This window comes from Teleopsis dalmanni, chromosome 1 (assembly GCF_002237135.1).
Source record: "Teleopsis dalmanni isolate 2A chromosome 1, ASM223713v2, whole genome shotgun sequence".
Classification (NCBI taxonomy): domain Eukaryota; kingdom Metazoa; phylum Arthropoda; class Insecta; order Diptera; family Diopsidae; genus Teleopsis; species Teleopsis dalmanni.
In genome coordinates, this window is record NC_051846.1 from 117,449,173 (window position 1) to 117,474,075 (window position 24,903).

General features: G+C 29.3%; 1 protein-coding gene across 1 annotated transcript; it reads right to left on the reverse strand.

Annotated features, from left to right (window-relative positions):
* Window positions 1-272: 272 nt before the first annotated feature.
* Window positions 273-22,310, reverse strand: LOC119665690. The gene is made up of 4 exons (XM_038074921.1): window positions 21,694-22,310; window positions 3,394-3,951; window positions 3,110-3,338; window positions 273-321 (listed from the first exon to the last, which is right to left on the reverse strand). The coding sequence occupies exons 2-4, from the start codon at window positions 3,863-3,865 to the stop codon at window positions 273-275; spliced, it is 750 nt and encodes a 249-aa protein (XP_037930849.1). The 5' UTR covers window positions 3,866-3,951; window positions 21,694-22,310.
* Window positions 22,311-24,903: the final 2,593 nt, after the last annotated feature.

Here is a 24,903-nt window from a genome sequence, read left to right on the forward strand (position 1 = left end):
AAGACATTGCCTTCGAGATGATCTTTGATACTGCGTTCGCATGTTTAAATAAATTTGCAAAACAATTGCTCAAAACATGAATCTAAATAGTCTCGCTTTGCTTACACTCTGTTGCAAATATTGAAGCCATCTTTAATAAAAGTATAACTCTGTCCCATATAGAGCGGTGTCAGAGGAAAAAGATCTTTGCGGGCGTATCCATTACAGTATCCATACTTACAGAATATTTTTTTTTAAAACAGCTGCTATTTTAAATAACATTTCTTTTCAATTTACAGAAGCATAACAAATGGAAAACCATTCAGTGATTCTGTAATAAACCTGTGGAATTATAATTTAAGTTAATTTTTATTATTTAATCATTTATAATAAAACTTATAATTTACTTTTAATTTAATCTTAAAACTTATAATGTTAAATTTCAAATATAATGTAAAAAATTATTATATAAAATAAATAAAAATACAATTTCTTACAACATAAATTTCTTTTTGCTTATTTATAGAAAAAATTGAAATTTAGTTAAAATGTAAAGAGCGCAAAAAAAGCAGAGTTCACAAAAACACAATGCTGTGCACAAAAATGCAAAGCATCACGCACAAATGTTGTGCGATTCTAAATAAAATTTCACACCACAAATGTGGTGTGCAAAATTTTTGCGCACATCTTGTGCGCACAAACAAAACGCACATTTCACACGAATGTGGTGGAGTGAAATAAAATTCGCTTACGCATTCGGTGTTTGTGCCGAAGTTATTTCGCACAGCACTCGCACACAACGTGTGCAGAAAAGAATACGAGAAGCACATTTTGTGTGCAGACTCGAAAATAAAAATGCACCCAAATGTGCGGAGACGAAATGTCTACTGCACGTTTGTGTGAAATGATGATTTAAAAGCGCACAATATTATGACAAATATCGCAGCAAAATAGTACGGAAAACTGATTTGTATTAATTTTGGTCTTAATGCGAAATATTTTATTGAAGAAATAATTTTGTATTTATATTTTAATTTTGAATTTATTATTAGATTTACATTTATTGCTTATATTACTTATTATTTTAAGGTTTATTAATTTAAAACATGGGAATAAAGTTAATTTCACAATGTACTTGAAAACTTTGTTATAATATAAAATATAAATAGTTTATGATATATGAGTTAAATAGGTACATGAATTTGATAGAGAAAGAGTATTTGTTTCGAAATGTTATAAGTAAAGAGGATCGGTTCTACGTATCTTACTTTGAAAATATTAAATATATCAATTTTGGACTACTTCGTAAAATTTTATTTATCACTTAATCATCACTTAAAAATTAAAATAAATGCTATAGAATATTGCTTTTGCCCTTTAAGGTGTAAGTGATTAACATGAATGAGGCATAGTTTAATTGTTTTTTATTTGAGTGTCACTTAATAGTATTTTACCTAATCTATTATTAGTATTCATTCACATATTTCTGTGGAAACTAATTGCTTTGTATTTAAAAATGTTGTGTCCTACCAAAAGAGTTAAAAATTTTACTCCCTTTTCATGTTTTTTAAGTTCACATTAGCAAATCTAGGCATCCTGCTACCTGTTCAAGAAAATATTTTCCTAATCTTTCGTGTTTTTTAATAAAACTTAGATACTCTACCTATGTATTAGTAATTGGGAATATTTTTTGAGAATAAAAAAATCTTCCTAAAATATGTTTTAATTTCTTTCAAACTGGTGCAAAACTTACCAAACAAATACTTTAAGTTCACTTACTAAATTTGCATTTAAAAATGCACAAAAGTTGGGAAGTAATATACAAAAAAATAATATTTTAAGTTAAAATACAAATAAGGTTAAGACAGTTATAATTTTTAGTTAACATTACTTAACAAAAATAATTATTTTAAATATTTGTTAATTTATGCAATTTTTAACATAAATTATGATCCCAACGAACGCAAATATCAATTTTTTCAAAATTTGCAACAAAATAATATTTTCTATTTCAAACAAAATTGTGAAGTTCCTGTAATTTTTTTCCACCCTTGGGTGCAAACGCAAAATCGCACATTTTTGCACGTTTGTGCATCGCACATTTGTGCACATTTGTGCAATCGTAATATGAGCAACACACTCGTGTGCAAAGAGAATTTTGTTTCGCACAGTGCTGTGCGAGCATTAAATTTTCTCGCACATCTGATTGTGCACATTTTTGTAAATCAGTCGCACAGCACAAATGTGTGTGCACGAGTCTGTGTGCACAATCATCGCTTTGTGCGATGTGAAATTTGAAATCGCACAACAAATTTGAGTGCGTGCATTTTTTGTTCTTAACATCACAAATGTGCGTGTGCATATTTTAAAAATAATTTCCACTCGCACAGTGCAGTGTGCGATTTTGTGCACCACATTCCGAACTCTGAAAAAAGAGTAGATATAAAAAAGGGTAAAAAAAATTAAATGAGTAGCTGCACTAAGAGCGCACAATTTTCAATCGAATGCGTATGTTATGACAGACATGGTCTTCGAGACATGTACACAAAATTTCTTTGAAGACATTTGGCTAATTTGTGCGAAAATGTCTTCGAAGACCGTTATACATTTGGATCGATCGGTCATCATGTTTGCATCCATGTGTGATGTCTTCGTTTGTATTAGTGTTAGTGACGACTTTAACCTGGTTTTTAACTATCTTAGACACAAAAAAATAAAAAAAAATTTCATTATTTCCCTCCTTCACTTCATACCCTTTTAAACAAAAAAAAAAATACGTTGTGGTTCAGAAAGTTAAAAAGGAATCCAACTGATTTTGCTTAACCTATTTATATAATTATAATAGTCTTATAGTAAAGTAATTATAAAGTACTGTTCGTATTTAATTGTAATACTGTTGTAGAAAACATATCTTGCAAATTTGTTCAAATTGTATGTTAGCATGTTCGTGGAAAGTACAAAAAAATGTTTGCACATTTGAGAAATTGACTCCAAGTTTGAAACACTGGTTTTATAAGCACGATCCAAATATAATTTTATAATTTAAAGTAGATCACCATTTTTATCACATAAATAGCAAATAAATTACTTATAAAGCACGTGGGTTTTTATACTTTTATTTTAAACTTACCTTCGATCGAACAGTGGAAACATTACAAGTTTCACAGCAAACAAAAACTGTATTGCGCAGACAAGTAAACAGCAAAGATTCAATGATAACGAGAGAGCGCAAAGCGCTAACGTTACGTCATAGACAATTACAAAGTCTTCAGTGGCGTTGCGTCTTAAGGCTTCATCTTGTGCATTGGGTGATATCCTTAAAAGGAATATTAAGGAAAGTAATGCGAACAATAATGATACTGAAACGAATAATTTTAAATATCGCAAACTTTACATTTATATAAGCGTTATTACCTAAACATAACAATCCTAAGCTGGTTAGTGCTTCTCTAGGCCCACCACCATAAGTAGATGGATTGATCGTTGCGTTGTTTATGTTATTTAAATTGCTGTTACAGTTGGCACTAGGAATATAAGTAAACGTATTGGTATTAGGTGTTATGTAATGACAATTGTGTAAGTTGTTGCTAATTAACCCATTTGCAATTGGAGGAGTTGTTGTTGATGTTGATACACTGGGTAGAACTGTTGTTGATGAAGCTGCTGAAGGAGCTGTTATATTTAAGACTGTTGTTGATATTCGCGACCCATTATTTGTGGTTGTATTTACCGTGGACGTTGTGGTTGTTTGAAAACTATTTCCGCCAATAGTTGATACGTTTAACTGCTGCTGAGGTCTTAAGTGTAAATTACGCACTGATGGTTGATTATTGCGTATATGACCAGTAATACCAGACCCACTAGCATTTGAAGCGTGTTTTAGCATTTATGCACAAGAATATTTTATGACTCTATTACGCAATATTTGTTTTGATTCATTTCATGAAATTTTAATTATTATTTTGAACATAACTATAAACAAAAAAAATTGGAGCTTTATTTTAACAAAACTTTATTTGTAAACTACACATAAAAATAAGTGATTTTCAACGACACATAAATTAAATCAAATACAATATTATAAAAAAGTATATAACTCACAACAGACGACAAAAAATGCAAATAATAAACAGAAACAATAATAAACACAGCAAACAATCAAAATAACACGTTAAATTCGACAAAGGACAGAATAATGCCACTGAAAATTGATTATACAAATTATAAACCTATAAGCACATATCAAAGCACATACCAAAACGACAAATCTACTAAAACAGGATTGACAACACTACCCATGAAGCAATACATAATGCAATATAATACAAGGTGCCAGACTTCATAACAACACGGATAGCAGAGAAGTTAAAAAACAGGATATTTAAGTCCAGTTTATCAAGTATAACTATCACAGCAAAAACTGTAAAAGATTATCTTTACGGTGCACATTGCGACCGATTGCCGAAAAGCTGGAAAAAATCAAAAAAATTAAAAACTAATTATGAATTCTTTCATATTACGATGGTTTTAAAACATGATCATAATAAATAATAAATATCCTGGATAATAAATAACCTAGAAAACATTTTTTTCCTCTTATTTTTGCCACGATAGCAGTCGCAACATCACTTTTGTTTAAGTAGTATCTACAGTGGTATCAACTAAGTAAATGATGCGTCCGCCTGTTATTAAAATTCGCGCCCTCAAAACCCGCTCATGGCACGGTGGCTAGCCCGGTATGTTCGCCGGTGTTGGGATAGGGTTGTTGGCAACTAAGGCTACGCTGAAGACGACAACAAAAAATAATAATTCGTGCCATGTTTTATTCTAACAAAAAAAAATACCTATAATTTCTTACTATTTCTGAATAACAATTTACCTCCATAACTAATTCAATACCTACACTTATAAAACTATTATCTATTAAATTCATATTTCATTAATTGTCTGAACTTCAACATTTCAAAACAAAAAAAGAAAAAATAAAAACAGGAAAGAAAAAAAACAAAATTTCTATCCAAGCTACAAAAAAGAAAAATAAAATAAAATAAAGGCTAGCACCTAAGCTGCAGGTTCGGCCCCTGGGCAACCCCGCAGCTTCCATTTCTCCTAATATTGCACCTTCCACTCACCAGTCTACGTCCTTGGTAGCACCAGCCTGGACAGCTATGTTTTTCTCCAACTCTGGAAACTTCGGTAAGATTTCCGATAATGCCTGGCAATTGTTATTATAGTATTTCATTTTTTTTTCTTCTTTTGTCACCTTGATTTTTAAACGATAAAATCAAAAAAATATATATATATAAAAAGAAACAACAAAAAACTAAGCCAACGAAGCAAAAAAAAACTCTCAACAAAAGAATGAAGTAATTTAAATTCAGTTGACGCGTAGCTCTGCCTTAAGAGGACAATGTGATCCCAAAACTAATACCACCCCTTTATTTAAGAACCTTAAAGAATCAATGATTTCAGTGATACTTAGAAATTTATCTGCAAACTGAGTAGAATTGTTCAACGCCTTCATAAAATAAATCCAAGAAAAAAAAATAAATTTTTATATAGTTCAACTAGGTTAACATTTTTTTTATTATTATTTTAATTATTGATAATGGTTATATTCATTAACAGAGACATAAAAATAAAATAAAAATAAAGTAAATAATTTCAATATATTTTTCTTCTATAAATAACATACATAAATCAATACGATTAAAAAAAATTATAATAATAAAAAAAATTATAATATTAAAAAAAAAGAAATAAGAGAAAATTACAATGTAAATATATATAAGTATATAAATATTTCAACAATATCTTTATTCCATATTTGATATATGATATTAAAAAAAAAATTACAATATTTTTTCCTATTTTTTTTTTCTATATATTTTAACCAAAAGTCATATTTTTACATATTTCATGACTATAATAATGATACTCAAGTAATGTATATACATGTCTATAGGAAACTTTTGAACTTAACAATAAAAAAATTGAAAAAAATAAAATTTAAGCAATTCGCACCCAGAGATTAAGTAGATACAGAGAACGCGGAATTTCAAGGCAAGAAAAAAAAATATTACTGATAATAAAAAGAATAACATGCGGAAACATACAATTTTAATCAGAGATACTAAATTTTCTCTTTCAAGTTTAACATTAGTTTTCATAGCTTACCTCACAACTGCAGAAATGACGTCACTCAAGCTGCTGATGACCTAGCTGAAACTTACAAATTATTTTTGGAATAAAATATATATATGTGTATATGTATGATTAAGACAAAAAATTATATAGAAATTCTCTCCTTAGTATTTTTTGTCTTTTTATCAATACACTTTTAGACCGTATTCAATAAACTATATAAACCAGTTTAGAATAAAAAAAAAACAATATAAATGAAAATAACAAAAAAATGTTTTCTTAGTGTTCACTTTCGTTTTTAAAGTTTTTCTCTGTTTTCAACAAAAATATTAATTACGATCATATAAAGCTACATAGCAGATTAGTTTTCTTGGTAATGTATGTTGTAATGTAATGTATATAGTATAAATATATAAAACAAAAATTTTTTGAATTCAGACATTTAATTTTTCTGTATAAGTTGAATCATTTGCAGCAGGAATACCTGGACATCATTGCGTCATAACGGTGTGTAATGTTGCCGTTGATTTCATACAATTTTTCGTTTTCTGTATCAATTTCTTCCGTTTCCGTTAATTTGACTGCTGCGTAGTGAGACTTTTCTCCACAATTTACAGCATCACAAATATTACATTGGCATATGTCGTTTGCAGTTAAGCAAATGTTTATTTTTCCGTTTTTATGAATACTTGCACTTATTAAGTTTATACTGACATACAGTTACAGAAAGTTCTTATTTTTGTTATTTTTATCTTATTTTTAATTTTGATTTTTTTTTTGTATTTATTACTCACTTTTTTTTTTATTTTTTTCAAAAATTTTTTCTGTGTTTTTATATATATAAATTTTCTTTTTCTTTTTAAGTGCATTTTTCACTGATGTATTTGAGCTTATATGAGCAATTTTGTCTGTGGTACTTAAATAATTTTTTTATATTTCACTCCCTTTTATTTTTTCTCCTCAGCGGTTAAGGCTTTCTTTACAAATTAATTAAAAAAAATTTTAAAAATTTCTTTAATTTTTTTTTTTACTTTCAGTGAATAACTGAATAAGCAGTCACTTTGAATTAAGAAATTTAATATCACCTGCCACGCACAACAACCTTTCGTTACATGGAAAAGAGACTGAATAAAGCCTCTGCTTTGTCTTTTATAGACCAGTTCGCCTAACTGAAAATCCTTCTATACCGTTCGTGGTCCTGTTAATTTTGCATTTACCGCCGAAGGTTCTTTAGAACTTTTCACCACATTCCTGTTAGTATATTTTTTTCTCGTGGATTGCTTTTGCTGGTTTTGGCTGGCTTTGTTTTGGTTTTGATCTTGGGGTAAATGAACTATTAAAAAGCTCACTTTACTTTTATTTCCACAAAACTATGACTTGCCTTTTGTATTTATGTTGATTATTCCTATTTGGCATTACCATCTCCTCTCACTAAGTCACATTTCAGTGAAGCTTTAAGTGGAACTCGCCTCAACTTGCACAGATCAAGACAAAACAAAAAAAAAACAAAAGCTTTACTTTTACATTCTTTATTTACTATTTCTTTATTTCCATTGAAACCGTGCGCGCAATGCATATTATAAATATAAATTTCAGTGACAAACAAAGCACAAAAAAACACAAAATAAAAAACATCAGCCAGAAATAAACAAAAGTGCATCATATTTGTATATAAATATAAATAAATATAAATATACCATTGCCGTAAGTGTATATATATATATATATATATATATATATATATATATATATATATATAAACAAACAAACAATCATACAGAGAAGTGATCTTGGACAGCGTGGGACGTTGAAGGTACCATCTTTTTTTTATAACTAATAACAAAAACTAAATCTTTTTCATAGGCCTATATAACAGGCTTGATGTTGCCTGCAATATGGAACACTAGGGTGGCTCACGTTATAAGGGGGAAAATTAAAAATGAAGTTTTGAATGAGCGCACCCCCTAGGAATATGCCATTAACCAAAAAAATGGTATTCATAAAGTTTTGGGCCAATAGGATTAAAAATGACGTTGCGCCACTCGAGCAAAGTTGGGTTTTCACTCGAGCAAATGACCTTTCATTTCAAGGTCATTTTCTAGCTTTTATCTTATTTCAACAGTTATTAATACGTACTCATTTGATAGATAATTAAAATATCTTTTTAATAAGATACGGATGAGCAAAATCGGGTAAAAATTTTTAAAAAAATGAAAATAATCAATGAAAATGTGTTTAAGATGACTTACCACCAATTAACTTGATTCCAAAAGCTTTCTCTTTTTAGTAAATATTCCTTAACAAATTTTATTCTTTTATTTTTATTTTTAATACTTATAAACGGCTTCTTTCTGGCACTTCTTCCGTGATAATTGAATTTATGTAATGTATTGCGAATAGTATTTAAGCATACATCTTTCGCAGTGCGCGATTTTAATGATAATTTAGGGTCTTTTGCAGTTTTGAAAGGATTTTTCTTTATTTCTTTTAAATTCGAACGCTCTTTTCGATCATTTTATATTTTGCCTTGAGTTGCTCTGATCTTATTGGCCAGCCTAAACTCATCATGGGACCTCTTGATAATGTCTTGAATAGTAGATTGAGTTATTCCAACTAAATTGGCAATTTCTCTAACGGTTTTACCTTCGAAATTCAATTTAATTATTAATTGCCTAATTTCGACAGTAGATTGCTTTCCATTTGGTGCCATTTTAATACTAATTTATGTTACAATTTTATAATTTATAATTTATATTTACCTTAATGTAAAAAACATTGTTCTGACAATTATTATTGTAGTTTTGAAGTGCATATTTGTAAAATAACAGTATTTTTAGCATGAATGCTTAATTTTGTCCGATTATACGTTGAGCCCAAAAAATTGTGTTGGTTCTGTTTTTTATTTTAAATTAATAGTTATTATGAGAAATGTTTTAATTTTTTTTTATAATTCAGACAGATAAGTATGTTAAGTATTAATTAAAGCAAAAAAAAATCATATTTTTAGGATTTTTTTTAAAGTTTAGAGCACATTTACAAATGTGCTCGAACAAATGCTTGTCCGATTATGCGATGGATTCACTGTATATTATTCATTTATTTCAATACATTTATTATAAATTACATTTCAAAGTATTAGAGAAGCTTATGCATTAAATATTATTAAAGCTTCAACTTCATTTTATTTTATTTTTTTTTATGTGCCACTGCATGACTATAACTATTTTTTCCTTTTATACAATAACAGGGTTGCATTTAAATCATTATTGTAAACTAGATGTGATGTTTTGAGGTAATATCAGTGAAATATTTACCATTCCATAATTTTATTATTTTGTCTATTCTAGGTTCTAATTACTGAAAGATTTTACAGTCGTTGCCTAAATACTAACACGTGCATAAAATTATTAATTGATACAGATGCAGACGTATCAATAATTAAGCACAAACATAACATAGATTATAACTCCAACAAAACATGAATATTAGTCGGATTTACAGACAGCTACAGAACATTTTCTTAGGAACTACAAACCTACAAATAAAATTTGATGAAACATATTTACATTATGAATTTTCAGTAGTGGAAAAAAATTTTCCCTTAGAAGTCTACGGTATCATTGGAAGAGACTTTCTAACAAATTTCCAATGTTCTATTGATTATTACAGCTTTTTACTAACAGTTGATAATAATAACGAACAAAAAACAACTGTTCCCATTTACTACAAACCAATAGTAATTCAGACAAGCACAGAGCATATTTTACCGATAGATAAGAAATCGACAAAGATGTTTAGATCGCAAATACTATAGTTCAACGAAAAGGAAACTGTCATGTTCGAATTCTAAATACAAATGAACACGACGGTACTCTCAATAGATTAAAATTTCAAAGCCGACCACTCAAACATTACAATTGTTTCGTCAAAAAGAATACAAAAGAAAATAACTAGTTACGTTTAGAAAAACTTCTTAACAACCTACAATTAGATACAAATAAAACTCTAGATGATAAAACACTCATTCCCTTAATATCAGACTACCAACACATATTTTTATTGGAAGGAGAACAAATAACATGCAACAATTTCTACACTGAACATCTCGCAACTACAGATGATGTTATAATTTGTATTAAAAACTACAAATTACACACATAACCATAATGATGTTATAAAATCACAAGTACAAGAATTACTAAATGACGATATAATTAAACTTCTAAAAGCCCGTACAATATCCAATCTTACTAGTCGCAAAGAAGTCAGCTGAAGATGAGTAGAAATGGCGACTTGTGATTGACTATAAAAAACTTAACAATAAAATAATAAAGGATAAATTCCCATTAACGCACCTTGTAGACATACTGGATAAACTAGGAAAAGCAAGATATTTCTCGACGCTAAATATGACTAGTTCATTCCTCCAAATACCGATAGACACCAAGTTTTAACAAAAAACTGCGTTTTCAACTACTGATGACCATTATGGATTTAAAAAACTTCCATTTGGACTAAAAATCAGTCTAATAGTTTTCAACGAATGTTAACACTCGCGTTAACAGGCCTTGATAATGAAGCATTTCTATACATGAATGACGTAATTGTATTCGGCAACAGCCTAAAACATCTTAATATTAATTTAGTAAAAGTCTTTAAGAGATTAAGTGATTTTAACTTAAAACTGAATCCTGAGATTATGATTTTGAAATAATTTATAAGAAACGAAAAATTAATACAAATTGATATCAACAACAAAAGATAGGATGCCCCCCAACCGTAAACTAAACAATCCGGAAGATTTTTTTTTTAATTTTATTTTGCGGTTTATTGGATCTTCTAAAAATTAACTTAGAACTAACAATAAATGATCACTAGTAATTGCTGTATTAAAAATAGAAAAAAAATTTATAATTAATTGTCCTTAGCCAAAGCTTCGTTCAATTTCGTTTCCATGTCGAGCATTATTCTTGAATAGCCGGGTTTATATAGTTTTGTTTGGGTCGCTAAATTTCAGTGCTTTGGATAAGATTGTTTGCAAGTGGGTTTTGGTGGGTCCTGAGTTTGATTTCTTTTCTTGTAAATTTTGTTAGGAGCTTTTAAGCTTTATTTGCTGTCTCTATCAGTTGTTTTCAAGTGTGTGTGATTTAGTTAAAAGTAAACAAATTTGAAAACAAAGCCAAAATATACTTTTTCTACAAAAGAAATGAATAAATATTTTATATTTTTATCGGGCACTATTATTTTTCTATTATTCTTGTTTAAAAGTCACTGTCTCGATTATTTGTAATGAGTTTAATATCACTTTTTATGTTATTCACTTAAAAAAACACCGAAAGTTACGGAGTGATTTTTTGCGCGCCAAGTAAAGCAAAGTGTCTTTGTCATTTTTTTAAATCGGAAGATGATGAAGAAATAATAAATAAAATAAACAGAGCTCAAATATGTATAACTACTCGAAGTAAAATGCGCGCCAACATATAAACATATACAACATATAAAGCGCGAAACCAAAAATTAAAACGAATAAAAAATGGATACAAAAACCACTGAGCCTGATCAACTCTACTGTTGGGATTGTACTTCCATAAGTGACATTCGAAGAAAATGAATACTGCAGTTTAAAATAAGTAATGAATGAATGCATTCAACATTATGATGATAAAGAAGTTGTCAGGAAACGAAGCGAAATACCTCCGATTTCGATTATGGTGAAGTTAATATCCAAATTAGAAGAATAAAAAATAAAATAACAATGCTAGCATTAGGCGATGTCGATATAATATAAAAATCCATTGATAAAAATAAATTTCAAGAAATGATTAATGCGTTGTAACAAGAGAAAAATACTGAATATGAATAAAAAGTAAAAATAATATTGTACAGGAAACCGAAAAATGTTGCGGAGATAACAAGATTTAGATTAATCGAAGAACATCATAACAATGCACTCAGCGGACATCTAGGAGTACGTAAAACATTTACCAAACTAAAACAAAAATACAGTTGAAAAAAGATGAAACAAATGGTTCACAAATATATCAACACGTGCGAAAAATGTCAACGCAACAAACAAATACGACATACCAGAGAAGAACTTCAAGTAACGTCAACCCCAAATACAACTTTCGAAACGGTGGAAATCGACACCGTTGGACCTTTAAGACCATCTAATGGATACAGGTACATCTTAACGATGCAGTGTGAATTAAGTAGATTCATTATTGCATACCCAATAGTTAGTAAAGATGCCACAACAATAGCAAAAACATTAGTATAAAAACTGATATTAAAATTCGGTTCTTTCAAAATATTAATATCAGATAAAGGTACAGAATTTTTAAATGAATTATTAGCTAAAGTAACAGAAATCATGGGGATAAAACAAATCTTTTCTACCCCATACCACTACGAAACAGTTGGTACTATAGAGAGAAACCATAGAGCCCTGAATGAATACTTACTAAATTTTGCTAATGATAACAATTAGGACAGCTTCCCATGTCACCACAGGTTATACACCACACGAACTAGTATTTGGTGAACTACCAGCACTACCAAATGAAAACATAGAAAATAAACAAGGAATATTTAACTTAGACGATTCTGCGAACGAACTAAAAGCACGGCTTACGTTATCTATTGAACAAGCAAGAAATTTTAGAACTGAAGCTAAAACAAAAATAAGAGAAATACCTAAGAAAAATAGTTGGCCGATTAAATTGAAAATAGGTGATGAAGTGTTAGTTAAGACACAAAATAAGCAAAAAGGTACAAACCCATATACAGACCCTCATAATAAGTATAGATGGCAGCAATGTCATAGTAAGCACTGGTAATGAAACAAAGACTTTACACAAATATAATATAAAATTATTCAGAAGAGAATTAAAATATATAATCTAAAAATAAATGAAATTCAAATTATTCAATTACATTTTTAAATAAATTATATGAATTTGAACTATATTTATCGATCGTATTACATGAATATTAATTAAAAACATACATTAGGTTAGAACAATATAAAATGTCAATATTTCATACTTACAGCATAGACCATAAATTAAATTACAATTTGTTTAATTTTACAATACTTATGACTTATATATAGAACATATACAAATAAATATAAATATAATTAGTATATTACTACTTATGATTATGTTCAAAATTTAAAAACAAAATTTTTTTTGAAGGGTAAACGCGTAGTCTCATATCAGGCCATGACCACCCGCAATTCACTGTGTGCGATATGATGATCTGAGATTTTAACCCAAAACAGTTGAAATTAATATTTATAACCCAGAAATTGCAAAGCAAAATAATTTATGAGTTGGAAATTCGACTCCTTTGATTTGTCATTGCTTTATGACAAACGTTTCAGTACAAGCGAGTATAATTACTTCCGAATGTGCTTAGCAATTTAGACTTCGGAATCTAGAACATAAGAAAATGTGTCATGTGTTGTGCAAGATCATATTGCAAGCAATTGTGCATGCAATATGATTTGCCTTCTTTTAGAGTTGCTCACCATATGTGAGTCAACAGTTAAGATATTATGTTTTTGACCAATGACGTAGGTATATACAAATAAAAAATATTATAACCAATAAAATTTAAATATATAAAATAAATAACTAGTGGAGTAACATTACCATGACTTTCTCAGCATTACGTTCATAAATTAGGTTCTATATTAGGTTCTATAATGCCTCTACGAACAGAATAGTATTAAAATTTAACAATTGAAAATAAAAATATAATTAATTATTTAATTCAATTATGATTTCGTTCTAATATAAACGCAGTGAGTAAAACTGTTATTTAAAACTTTCATAGTAAAGTAACAAAACTCCAGAAAAATATGCGAACAAAAAAGTCAAGTACGGCTTCGGATCAGTTGGTTAAGGTGCGCTGATTCTGAGCTTCACATTTGGCAGGACCCGAGTTCGATTCCTGGTACTTGCAGTCTCAAAAGTAATTATTTACGAATAATTAAATACAAGAATTATTTCCAAGACCACTGATGATGGGTATGTGGTAATACTCGAAACAGCTGTATTGTCAGCCAAAAATTCAATTAATTAAAATAATATAAAAAATAAATTTTTGTTGCTGTAGTTCACTACTGTTCGAAAAACATCTTTATGAAATATAATAAGTTTCTATTAAAATATAATAGTCACTTTCGTCTGGAAAATTTGAAATTAAATTACAACTTATATTCATAAAATAAATAATTAAATATAAGATTATGTATTTTAGACACCGAACTGTTGTTCGATGTTAGAAGATTATTGTAAGTCAGTCTTTCAGAAGACTCTAATACATGGACTAAGATACAACAGTCTAAGTCAAAGTGAACTAACAATTATTTAATAATGATAATACTACATAAAAAAATATATTAAAAATAATGAATATGTTTTAATTAAAAATAAAAATAAGGACAATCGTTTTTAAAACTAATAGTATAAACATCACAAAACGCTTCCTACGCTTCGCAATATTGCACAAAAAGCTTTTAATGAAAGTTATCGTACCAAGGTTTGAACAGCATGTAAGGATGATTTAAGGGTTTACAAAAAAGCACTTCGGGAATCTAAGAAAGTGTCATTGAATTCTCATTGCAAGCAATTTGAAAGTATTAATGAATCGGCCAGTTTAGCCAAACTGCTGGCAAATGGCCATTCTTGTGTAGTGACATATTAACCATGACCACACACAACGCTTTGTGTGTGCGACACTTAATGTGTCACGGTTAACCAAATACACAAATATCAAGCATGGCCGAGCATGCCAAATACAAAATAATTTATGAGTAAAAAATTTGACTTGTCTATTTTGTCATTTATTTATGACAAATATTTTTAAATGCATATTTAATTATTTCAATATGCATTTGGCAATTTGGATAGCGGCATGCTCAACACATGAATTTGTGTTAAGTGTTTTCCGGGACCATATTGCGAGCAATTGTGTATGAAATATGATTTGCCCTAAATACAGTTGGTAACCAGATGTGTTCCACTGTAAAGAAAACTATTATTATAAAAAGTGACCAATGACGTAATGTGTAAATTAAACATATATAGAAATAACCATTAGTAGATAAGTAAATAAGCAGAACACAAAGTATTGTATAGATGCGTTATTAGTATATAAGAGGTACCGAACTTTCTTCGGTACTAGAACTTAAGTTAATAAGCAGTGTTAGTCTTAATAGTAGAGTGCTACTATAATAATGATATTGTAAAACTATTATAAAAGAAAGACTAAATAATTTAACCAAATATAACAGTGCGTTTCATACATGTGTCGTGTCAATAGGCATATTACCACACTTGCCCTTCCATTATTAATAATTCAGATGGAAGTCCAGTTAAATCCTTTACTAAATCCCTTTCACAATTAATACATACCTATTTTGCCGGTATCGAAAGATACCTATCTTCCGACTATCCTCCGAAAGTACCACCCTATCGTTTAGCCAACTCTGGTGAAACTATACAGGCAATGCTATCTTCACGAAGGATTAAATGGGCTATCAATTCCTTCTCCCCGTCCGAAAGTCCTGGTCCCGATGGGGTCTTGTCAATTATATTAAATTCTCTGGAAGATGTAGCTGGAAATTGGGTGTCCATAATTTTCTGCAGCTGCCATTCACCTGCATCTCTTAATGGATTGCATCAATATTTGGGTTCAGAATCATCAATGCAAAGATGGGTAAGCTAAGCATTAACAAATGCGTCAAAAGAGGCACACCACAAGGAAGAGTGCAATCTCTCTTATGGATTTTGACAATGAATCACTGCTTCTAAGGTTTAACTAGGGGGGAAAGCAGTGGCGTATGCGGATGATGTCTTTTTGATTACAGGTATCTGTCCTCCGGTTCTGAGTAATATCATGGAGGGCGCTCTTCAGAATCTTGGTAGATGGGCCTCAAAGATTAATATACGCGTAAACTTTCTACTCCACTAAGATGGGCTCTGTGGTTTCTTTCTACTGTTGCTAATGTCTCATTATGAAATGTTGTTGACGTTTCTATTTTTAGTAAATTACAAAATTTTCGCCACACGAAAATTTTTCGACTTCTTTTTATAGACGCCAAATAAAAACTAATCGTACGATATGCGTTAAACTTTGACAGAATGTATATAATAGTGTTGCCAGCGTGAAAATAAAAAAAATTTACCGATTAGATAAGCGCGGGAATCCAAAAATTAAAAATTAAAGTTCTTTTTTGATGTTATAATTTCATATGATGTACTTAGAGTTTCTGTTATGTTATATAGTTTTTTTGTATATCGTGTTATTTTTACTTTTGCACAGAGTTCACAGTCATTGTTGGGACTTCAAGCATTTTTGAAGCCACTACGAAACAAAACAAGAAGAGAACAAATTAAAAGAAAGGCAACCGATTCGATCAAGTTTCAGAAAAAAACAGAACTTCTTTATTAAATTCAATAATAATTCATACAATTTTGGGATTGCCAAGTGCAACAAAATAAAAAGTATTAAAAAAATTAAGTTTGGGTTATCAAACAATATAAAGTACAATAAATACATAATAATTATTTAACGAATAGTCATTGATGAATTTTTTAACTATTTTATTCATATTTTTTCAAACTTATCTTTCTTTTAATTTATTTATGCATTCCTTAATAGTATGGAGGATATGTAAAGATTCGTGATATGCCTTTATCAACCTGAGGTTTTCTTTTGTATTTTTTATTTGATTTGGTGATAAATATATCATTATGTCTAGAATTTCTTTTCCTTGCAATTCTTTTTGCAGCTTATTAAATACATTTTTCAGTTCTTCATCATTTTCCGCCGGCGCTAACTTTGTAATTTTTAAGTTGTTCATTTTGAATAATAACTTCCTCAGAATCAATTTTATCTTGTAAGGATAGGAATTTACACTAGAGGTATTCAGGCAACAGATTAGTTGCTTAGCAAATTAAAAAACTTCATATAAAAAAATTAGCATTTTGATGATAATCTACTGCGTGAAACACCCAAAATGCGCAATCTGATTATTTTGTGTACAAATGCCTTGACAGCACTCGTATCAACAGCAAAAGCGAAGCATAAATTTACAGTGAAATATTCATATATTCGTGAATTTTAATATCATTTAAATTTATCATAAATAAACTCACCTTATTTATTTGTGAATTATATTTTTATGTTTCTTTAAATTTGTTTATTATTTGCACTCTTAATTTTTTTCTTATTATATTATAACAAATAAAATAAATAAAACCACCATCGACCGAATGCAGTTTTGAAACATATTATATAAGAATCAAAACAAAGCAGCAGAATGGCGAAATAAGAAAACAAGAACTGCCGAAAATATTCGCCGTAAGAGAAGCTCAAAGACAAGTAAAATGCACAAGTTGGGTACCGCACACAATATGAAACAAAAAATTACAGAACAGCAGAGTAAACAAGAATTGTGTGAGCTTTTTAAAACTGAACTAAGCAACAAAAAAAGCTGGGAGCGCAACAATCAAACCTACCAACTAAAGAATAGCGCAATCGCATGGTTCACTGACGGCTCGCTTACGGAGAAATGTGCCGAAGTGGGCATAGTCGGACCAGGTAAGAAGCACTGAGAAGCGCTGGGAAAAAATATTAGCATCTTCCAAGCGGAAATTTACGCAATTTTAAAATGCGTGCTCATCAATATTGAACGGAATTACCAACGTAAAAATATTAGAATACTGACAAACAACCAAGCGGGTGACCTCAAGACTGGTGTTAAACTGCCTTGATAAGCTAAATTTGCTTGGCGAAACAAATCAGGTGGCGATTCTTTGGGCACCGGGATATGGACAAACTAGCCAGGAAAGGAGCAGTCACACCGATGATGGGGCCGGAACCTTTTTGTGGACTAGGAAATAGTACGCTCCTATCTCTCATAAAAATAAAGCAGAACCAGAATAAAAAGGATTACTGGGATAATATGCCAGGATTAAAACAATCCAAATCACTTATTGGTACCTATAACAATTAGAGATATCACGATTGTATGAACCTATCAAAAGTAAAACTTAGAATCATCACAAGAATCCTAACAGGGCGCTATAGACTAAAACACCACTTTACAAAACTGGGTATACTTACGGATGCAAACTGCAGATTCTGTGAAGAGAATGAGGAGTCGACCACACATTTGCTGTTAGAATGCCCTGCGCTTATGCACATACGAAATAGGCTCCTAGGAATGCATATCCCTACGGAAGCGGCAATAAAACTCTGTGAAGTAGAGTCTATACTACTTTTTTATTGACACAACAGGGCTTAAAAATCTACTTTAAGCCCAGAAGGGGGCACAATAGACCCGACAGCCGCAGTGTCACAACCCCTAACAATAATAATAATAATGATCGTTTTCATTATTATCATTTTTTCTTTATCTTTTTTTCTATTACGTTTGAACTTGATTTCGAATAACTTATGTGCTATAAAATTAGACGCAAATGCTTGTGGTAGCTTGCAAACAATATAAACAGTATATTATATTATTATAATTACATGTATATTATTTTTGCAAGGAAACATTTTCAGTAAATTAATGAAAAATAATTTACGAAAAATATTGTGAAATATAAATAATCGTGACCAAGAATTTGCTGAGCAAATTGCCAATATATTTCTGAACTCAAATGAGCGGTTTTGCGAGCAACTGATCACAATTTCTTAATTCCCTTACGAAGAAAACCTATTTACATTTGATTTTTTTGTTCTTTTCTTAAGTTCGCTGATTTTGTTTATTTCTTTCCTATCAACCAGGTTTGGTTGGTTGTGCGTTTCGGTTTGGCTTAAGTTCTTACGGCACGCCTAACAGAACCTTAAGCCTACGTAAATCAATATAATACATCATTCAAAACGGTACTTAATGAAATTACTTTGTGAATTATGTAATAATTAAAACTTTTTTAATAACAATCGTACTTTTTTGTATCACTTCCATAGAAATGTGGTGCATCCATTGTATTTAAATTGTTCGCAACACTTTCTAACTTTGGGGAAAAACAAACAAATGTTTTGACAACGGGAGGAAAATAGGAGGAAAAAAGAGACAGTTTTACCGAACGCAAATGGTATAATTTGCAACAAATAGTAACAACAGTTTTCTATTGTTTAATCTTTCAATAAAATGTTCTTAGTTTATATGTTAATAATTTTAAAATCCTAGCTTATGTGTTTCTAAGGGCCATGTTATGCAGAGTGTCTCGGGCACGGCATGAATACAATTGTTGTTGTTTTCAATCTAAATTTTAAATTTGAGAATAAGAGAAAAAACAATACGGCCGTTTAAACTTCGGCATGACAGCCGGCGTATTTGTGCCCCGGCACTAAGGCAAAACAATGTTGTTTAGTAATAAATTTCAAAATTTGCGCCTTTTAGGAGCAAATTACTACAATTCTAATACGTTTTGAAGAAAAAATGGCAGTAAGCAGCACAGAATTTTTTTTATAAATCGCTAATAATATAATGATTACACTTTCCGATTTTAAAGAAACGCGTAAGTACTGTTAAATACTGTTAACAATTTTTATAAGATAATATAATAATAAATTAACATTATTACAGCCTCTATAAGTTTTTTCTTGCTAGTTATTTTTGGTGGCAAATTAAAAGTGAGCATATCTAAATTTCCTTTCAAACTTAGGAACAACCAAGAAATATCAAGATGTAGTAAAAATACAAAATTGGTAATGCTGATGTGACACTCTGCATAACATGCATTTTCGGAATAGCCCGAAAGAGCGTAATTTGCCGTGCCCGAGACACTCTGCATAACATGACCCAAAGTTCCAATAAAGTAACTCACTAAGAAGTTTTAATACTAAACGTAATAGAGATATTTACACTTTCTTGCAAAGTTATTGCAAGGTGCACGAAATGCAAGAATACTATACTAAAATTGCAAGAGTGCTAGAATACCACTGTTACAAAATTGCAACAATTAAGAGTTTTTGAATAAAAAAAAAATTATCGTGAATCATCTACATCGATATGATTTCATGATTCAGCAAACAAAATTAAAAACTTTTGTAAAAATAATCTTCATTCAATAGATTTAAATTTTGATATAATAATTTACAATATATATTTTGTTTACGCGGTGTATTGTTAATAAGCAAATAAGCGACGCAAGGGTATTGTGGTTAACTAAAATGTAAACATATGATTAGCATGTAATTACAAATTATTATACTGTAACCCATAAAGGGAGTAATTTGATGCTACCGTGGTAAGATCACATATATTCAATATGTGTTCCAAAATGTTCTAAAAAATAAATTTTCAAAAGCAAATTCTTTTTGTTAAGCATGTATTACGCACCAAAAGCGATTGTCAAAAATTCTAGTCGTCGCTTGCAATTACACATCAAACTAGTGGACAATTTTTTAAACACATCCCAGAAAAAATACTACAAAATAGGATCATACATGCATTTAGACGAAAATTATGCCTTCATTCCTTAAAATAAATGAATACCGAATTTTGCAAAAATATTAAAATTTTTCGATTTTCATAAACACTTTTTTTTAAATTTCAAATGTTACTATTTACACAATCAAATTTCGCATTTCACAAAAAAGTGTGGGAAAAATCGCTGAAAGCGATCGATGGTGTGTAAAGGGATCTTAATACGAGCTTTACGCTCAAAGTGGAAGGAGTTCCCGTTAGCATGGCCCTAAGCTATCGACACAGAAATGCGTTTATTATATGTGTGTTTTGTATTCGCATTCATAAAACAAAAATTAAATACTTTAGTATTTAGTATTTATTATAGTATTATAGTATAGTATTTATTGCAACAAAACTCACTTTAGTGCAAATTATGTCCACTTATGATATCACGAAAATGTTAGATATGATTGCACAGTGATTTAATCGGCATCTACATCAGATACAATTTGAAAAATTTTTAATGTCGAATGAAAGTACTTTCTATATTTGAAATTCGCCTGCGAACAGAAATTTACATCTTCAGTAGAAATCTTTCTTACAGATGTTAAGAAAGAAAGATCTAAAATGTAACACTGCATTTTAACTTCTAAAAGAAAAATTTCACGCATGCGTCGAAACTTCAAATTCAAGTGAGAACTTTCCAAAATTGTTTAAAGTTAAGTCTAAGAAAGTATTTATAAACAATCTAACAGTTAACGGTTTAATTATTATCCAGTTTAATAAATATTATTTAAATAAAATACATTGAAGCTTTTTATAATTCATTAAAATGCAATAACATGCACGGTTCAATAACTTTTGTTATTTAATATGTATAATAATTACTTTTTATAGAATTAATATTTATGATCAGAAATATGCTTTAAACAGGTTTGTTAAGCACCTGCAACATAAGATCTTGAATTTAGCACCCTATTACATTTACATAAAAAATTCACAAACTTGAATGAGAGCGAATTTTAATTTTGCGGAAAATGTAATAAGTTGTGTTTTGGATTTTATATTTTGGTCATTATAAACACTTTTATTATTAAACTACCTTTTACTATTTCATCTTTAGCACTTACCATAAGCAACGTAATCATGCAATGCCACTTAATTATTTAATACAATTTTTTATTCGTTTATCCAATTTAAGTTTTCATATTATTTCTTGGATAACAGTGTCATACAGCAAAACAAGCACATTAAATCATTTAAATTTCCGCAACAAATTTCTGGTTAAATGAGCAAATTCAACATTTATGCATTAGTTCTTCTTAATTCAAAGAACAATTTTTATACTAGCGACCGCTTTCAACCGAAATTGCATCTTTAATAAATTGCATATAATTAAAGATTATAACATAAACAAAGATAACCGGATCGCGTCCTAAAATATGTGTGCATGGTAACGTTATTATCATATACTCATATCTTTGTACATGCAAATGTTGTTTATATATAGTTGCATGGTCACATTCTTTACTGTCATTGATTAAATTCGGACGCGAACATTTATTTAAATACTTAAATAGCCAAAACTTCGCTCTTTTTATTATTTCAGGATGTTAGTTCATGCAAAGTTGGAAAAAGATGCCAAGAATCATCATAAAGCACAAATGATGACACATCAAACTAAACCATATATGTGTGTACATATGTATGTAAAAATGACAATGTGTTTTACCAACAAAAAATGCAATATCATTTATGTATTGATGGTACATAAATTAAAATATCTGCTTATGTTTATATACAATATAAAACCTTTTTTCTTGTCAGTTTTTGAACAATAGTCGTAAGTACGTATATAAAACACACAAAAATTAAAAAAAAATTGAATAAATTTTTATATAAAAATGACTAATATTTCAATATGTTTCAATATTCGATTATCATTATTTTTAAAATTTGAATACTAAGACATTTTAACCGTCAAGAACATTTTTTAGATTGAGAAGTAGTATATAAGTTTTTTAGAAGTGCTTTGTTGTATCGAATTTTGATGGACAGACTTTTGTTTAACACACCGCATCTTCGTAAAAAAAGTATTTACTAAAAGTATTTTCATTATACATACTTAATATTTTGCTATTAATCGGCGTTTACTTTTGTAAGCATATCGCAAAAGAACAACATAAAAAAATACTGCTTCTGATGGCAACTCTGGAAGAACTAGAAATTTTGTTAGGCTTATGTTATGTTCAGACACAGCTTAATTTCGCAAATATCTTAATTTCAAATTCGTTTCAACGAAATTAAGTTTTTTTTTTATATAAAATTCAGTTTTTTTATATAAAAAACCCCGCCGGTATTGGGGCGGGGTTTTTGACATCTGAGGCTACACTGCAGACAACAACAAAAAAATAATTTCGTGCCATACTTCCTAAGAAAACAATCTACTTCTAATTTCAACTAAAATTCATCATCTATTTATTTACTTCTATTACACCTATAATATACCCTATAACCTAAACATCACTTCCAAATTATTTGTCTCCATTTATTAATTTCTTTACTGCTTAACAACTATTTATTTCAGTTTCTATTTCTATCCTTATAATTATTTCACTCATTTCACTTTTAAAATCTAATATAAAAAAAATATAAAAAAAAAACTAAAAAAAACTAAATTATATACACTAACAAGAATTAACTCGAGCAAAGTAATCACGTTTCTTATCGAATTGTTCAATTTTTTCTTGGTTTGAATTGAAAAAAACTCTCATCATACAAAATGGGAAGCGCTCGATGCCCAACCTTGATGATTACAGCAGCAGCGGTGGGAACTTCCACGCCTAATGAGCTGGAGTTTAGACTACATGTTCTTCCCCTGGGCAAGCCCGCTGTTTCCGCCGCTTTTAGTATTTTTCTCTCCATGTCCCAGTCTATGTTTTTGCTTCTACCAGCATGTGTTACCATCATCTCCTCAAAATTAGGAAATGATGGCAACACCTCGGGCAAGGCCTGGTCTCTAATACTTCTCTGTGACATCTTTTTGTTATATTTTCTTACTTATGCTTTCCTTGCTCAATGATAAAAAAAAAAAAAAATGTTTCAGATGCGGATCTCTCAAAAAAAAATTGAACTCAATGTATGTTATCTCGCAGGGATACAGCTTTGCCCTTAAGAGTGAAGTGTGACACAATCTTAGTACCACCCCTTTAGCCTAGAATATTTCTTAATGCCTCATGTCATCATCTTTGAATATATTGCATTTATATTATATAAACATACAGTGAAGCAAGATCAATTATGGTTACTTGTTGCTTTATTTTTCTATTCAACTGTTTTACATATAAAATTTAGATTTGTTACAAATATCAATGGTACAATATACATGTAATTAAGTTTACAAAAATAATAATAAAAAAAACTGTCTCTTTACATATAAACTTTAGATTATATATAAAATATTAATGATACAATATTCATGTAATTAAATTTACAACCATAAGAATAAAAAAAAGAAAAAAAAAAGTGTCTATGTACATATAAACTTTAGCTTATATATAAAATATTAATGATACGATATTCATGTAATTAAGTTTACAACAATAAGAATAAAAAAAAAAAAAAAACTATCTATATACATATAAACTTTAGATTATATATAAAAATATTAATGCAATTCATTTACTTTCTTAGTTTACAAATTTTTTTTTTAATTGTAATTATATTATATTCCTCGTTGTTTGAACATATGAATTAAAAACTAAATGTTATTTCATCAAAAGAAAGAAAAATTCAAGAATGTCAATAAAAAAAAAATCAAAAAAAAACTTATTTATATAAAGGAAAAAAAAAACAATCTGACGCCCGGTGAAAACTTTAGTCAGGCGTTCGTTTCTTGTACCAAAAAAAAATGAGGTGCGCGTATAGATCATATGATTGTTATCATAACAACAAAATAAGCGAGCAAAAGTAATTCTTTTATCAATAAAAAAAAACATAAATAAATAAAGCAGTTCAAAATACTTACTCCAGCCGCTGTAATGACGTCACCAAAGCTGCCGTTGTATCTAGCTGAAACTTTATATATAAAAAAAATTATGTTTTTTTTTTCTATTTAAACGAAAAATTCCACTATGTTTCTCATAATGCGTTAACCGAATTATGAGTATTTAAACTTTCCAAATTGATTTTTGTATATATATATATAAATAAAAGAAATCAGTCAATAAAAAAAAAAAATTATCGACATCCCGTGTACCGGCCGAGAAAAAAATAAAAAAAATATTATATTACCACTTCATAAATGTAAGATTATTAATTATTGGCATTTAATACACATA